General features: G+C 44.1%; 1 protein-coding gene across 1 annotated transcript in view; it reads right to left on the bottom strand.

Moving 5' to 3' along the window:
* Window positions 1–2,689, bottom strand: part of STAT3 (signal transducer and activator of transcription 3 (acute-phase response factor)) — a 94,528-nt gene that overhangs the window by 33,101 nt on the left and 58,738 nt on the right. The window contains exons 2-3 of the mRNA XM_011929718.1: window positions 2,077–2,208; window positions 264–408 (exon numbers count right to left, since the gene is read on the bottom strand). Coding sequence (XP_011785108.1) covers window positions 264–408; window positions 2,077–2,208 — 277 coding nt within the window. The remainder of the gene's footprint in view (window positions 1–263; window positions 409–2,076; window positions 2,209–2,689) is intronic.

Here is a 2,689-nt window from a genome sequence, read left to right as displayed (position 1 = left end):
GCGAGACTCCGTCTCAAAAAAAAAAAAAAAAAAAAAATCACTTTATTACTTCAACTATGACAAGAGAAGTGATTCTCAGGTAATGATGCTCACGGGTAACTATACAGAGCTTTGAGAAAGGGCTAATTACTTCTCCTGTGGTTGAAAATACAAGATAGATCCTTGTTATTTAGCCAAATGAGAAAAGAAATGCTTCCAGGAAAGAATGCTAACACCCGACTCTACGGGTCCTGTTTCTCCTTGTTCTCAGTTTCTCATCATACCTGAAGAAACTGCTTGATTCTTCGTAGATTGTGCTGATAGAGAACATTCGACTCTTGCAGGAAGCGGCTATACTGCTGGTCAATCTCGCCAAGGAGATTATGAAACACCAAAGTGGCATGTGATTCTTTGCTGGCCGCATATGCCCTAGGAAAAGGAAGAATGATAAAGAACGGCTCTGAAGTCAACACATACACACAAACACAGAAATCACCATCAAGAAAGAGGAAAAAAAAAATAAAGCAAACCTGATGCTATAACCCATTCATCATTTTAGATTCTTCTTGCTCAGCAATAAAATGCCATCAATTTAATAATTATTAATAATTATTTCAGGCCGGGCACAGTGGCTCACTCCTGTAATCCCAGCACTTTGGGAGGCCGAGGCTGGCGGATCACCTGAGGTCAGGAGTTCCAGACCAAACAAGCCAACATGGTGAAACCCTGTCTCTACTAAAAATCAAAAATTAGCTGGGTGTGGTGGTGGGCACCCGTAATCCCAGCTACTCGGGAGAACGAGGCAGGAGAATCACTTGAACCCAAGAGTCAGAGGTTGCAGTGAGCTGAAATTGCGCCACTGCACTCCTGCCTGGGCTAGAGCCAGGCTCTGTTTCAAAAAAACAAAAAACAAAAACCCACAACAAAACAAAAAAAACAATTATCCCAGATATTATTATCCACTCTCATAATCTGTATTTGTAAAATATTTGAGCAAAGCAGACAGCTATGCAGTTTTGCTTTAAACTCTCAATTAACTCTGGTCAGATTTATTAGTACAAATAAGTAATCCCAGGCTGGGATGGCCTATCTCCAGCATCTGGGAATCACCTCCTGGCCCTTCACCAAATCAGAATATGCATTCTCGAAAAACCAGGTCATATTAACACTGGCCTGAATTAAACCAAAATCAGTAGGTGAGCCTGAGCATATTGAAGTGAAGGAAATAGTTGCTGGACTTCTGTGCCATTATCTCCTCTATGAATGGAATCTATTTCCCTTATCCTGTGATCTAGTTTGGATCTACATCCCTGCCCAAATCTCATACTGAAATGTAACCCGCACTGTTGGAGGTGGGGCCTGGTGGAGGGTGACTGGATCATGGGGGTGGGTTTCTCATGAATGGTTTAGCACCATCCCTGTTGATACTGTCCTCGAGACAGTGAGTTCTTGTGCGATCTGATCGTTTAAAAGTGTGTGGCACCTCCCCCTTGCTCTCGTGCTCTTGCTCTGGCCACGTGACCTGCCTGTTCCCACTCTGCCTTCCGCCACGATTGGAAGCTTGCTGAGGCCTCCCTGGCAGTGGATGCTGCTATGCTTCCTATACAGCCTGCAGAACTATGAGCCAATTAAACCTCTTTTCTTATAAATTACCCAGTCTCAGATATTTCTTTACAGCAAGCTGAGAACAGACTAATACACCCCTGTGGCTCCTTCCTTTAACTAAAGGGGAATTACAAGTATCAACCCAAAGTTCTAGCTATGACAGATTTCACATTCAAAGAAAAAATATGTCTACCACATCACTGGATTATCACAACATACAGAGGATCTGCCCAAGTAAATGAGGTCCAAATCAACCTTCAAGACATCTACCACCATACAGGCAGTTTCAATGTGTCAAAGACAGTTGCCCACATGCCCTTCTAATATAAAAAATGCTTTACAAGACCAAAGGGTGCCACTTTATCTCCTGATCTCATTTTCCCCATCACCTGTACCCATAAATTTTTTAAACAGCAAAGCATGACATTAAGAGTTCATGTCTCTTGACTCAAACCGAAACCTAACAATTTGGAGAGTCTCTTAAGGACTTACCAATCTTGACTCTCGATCCAAGGGGCCAGAAACTGCCGCAGCTCCATTGGGAAGCTGTCACTGTAGAGCTGATGGAGCTGCTCCAGGTACCGTGTGTCAAGCTGCTGTAGCTGATTCCATTGGGCCATCCTGCTAAAATCAGGGGTCCCAACTGTAAACCAAAGTGTGCATATGGTTACCACAAGTCCCAGTAGGGGTAAATAATCTAGAAGTAGCCATTGCCCAACACAGGTGTCAGGTCTGTGACTAGGGATCAAGATGTTCTGGGGAGGACCCTGCTTCTTTCTCCCAGTTTATTTTTTAAAAATAGAGATGGGGTCTTCACCATGTTGCCCAGGCTGGCCTTGAACTCCTGGACTCAAGTGATCTCCCACCTCGGCCTCCCAAAGTGCTGAGATTACAGGCATGAGCCAACACACCCAGCCTGTTTCTCCCAGTTTAGAACAATACAAACACATTCACAATCTCCATCTTGGGATAATCACAGCTTTTTTATTTTTCTTATTTTTTAAAGACAGAGTGAGGAGGCTGAGGCAGGAGAATGGCGTGAACCTGGGAGGCGGAGCTTGCAGTGAGCTGAGATCCGGCCACTGCACTCCAGCCTGGGCGATAC

Source organism: Colobus angolensis, unplaced genomic scaffold, assembly GCF_000951035.1.
Source record: "Colobus angolensis palliatus isolate OR3802 unplaced genomic scaffold, Cang.pa_1.0 Scaffold83, whole genome shotgun sequence".
NCBI classification, from domain to species: Eukaryota; Metazoa; Chordata; class Mammalia; order Primates; family Cercopithecidae; genus Colobus; species Colobus angolensis.
The sequence above is the reverse complement of the archived record's forward strand: the minus strand, read 5'-3'. Positions and strand labels throughout refer to the sequence as shown.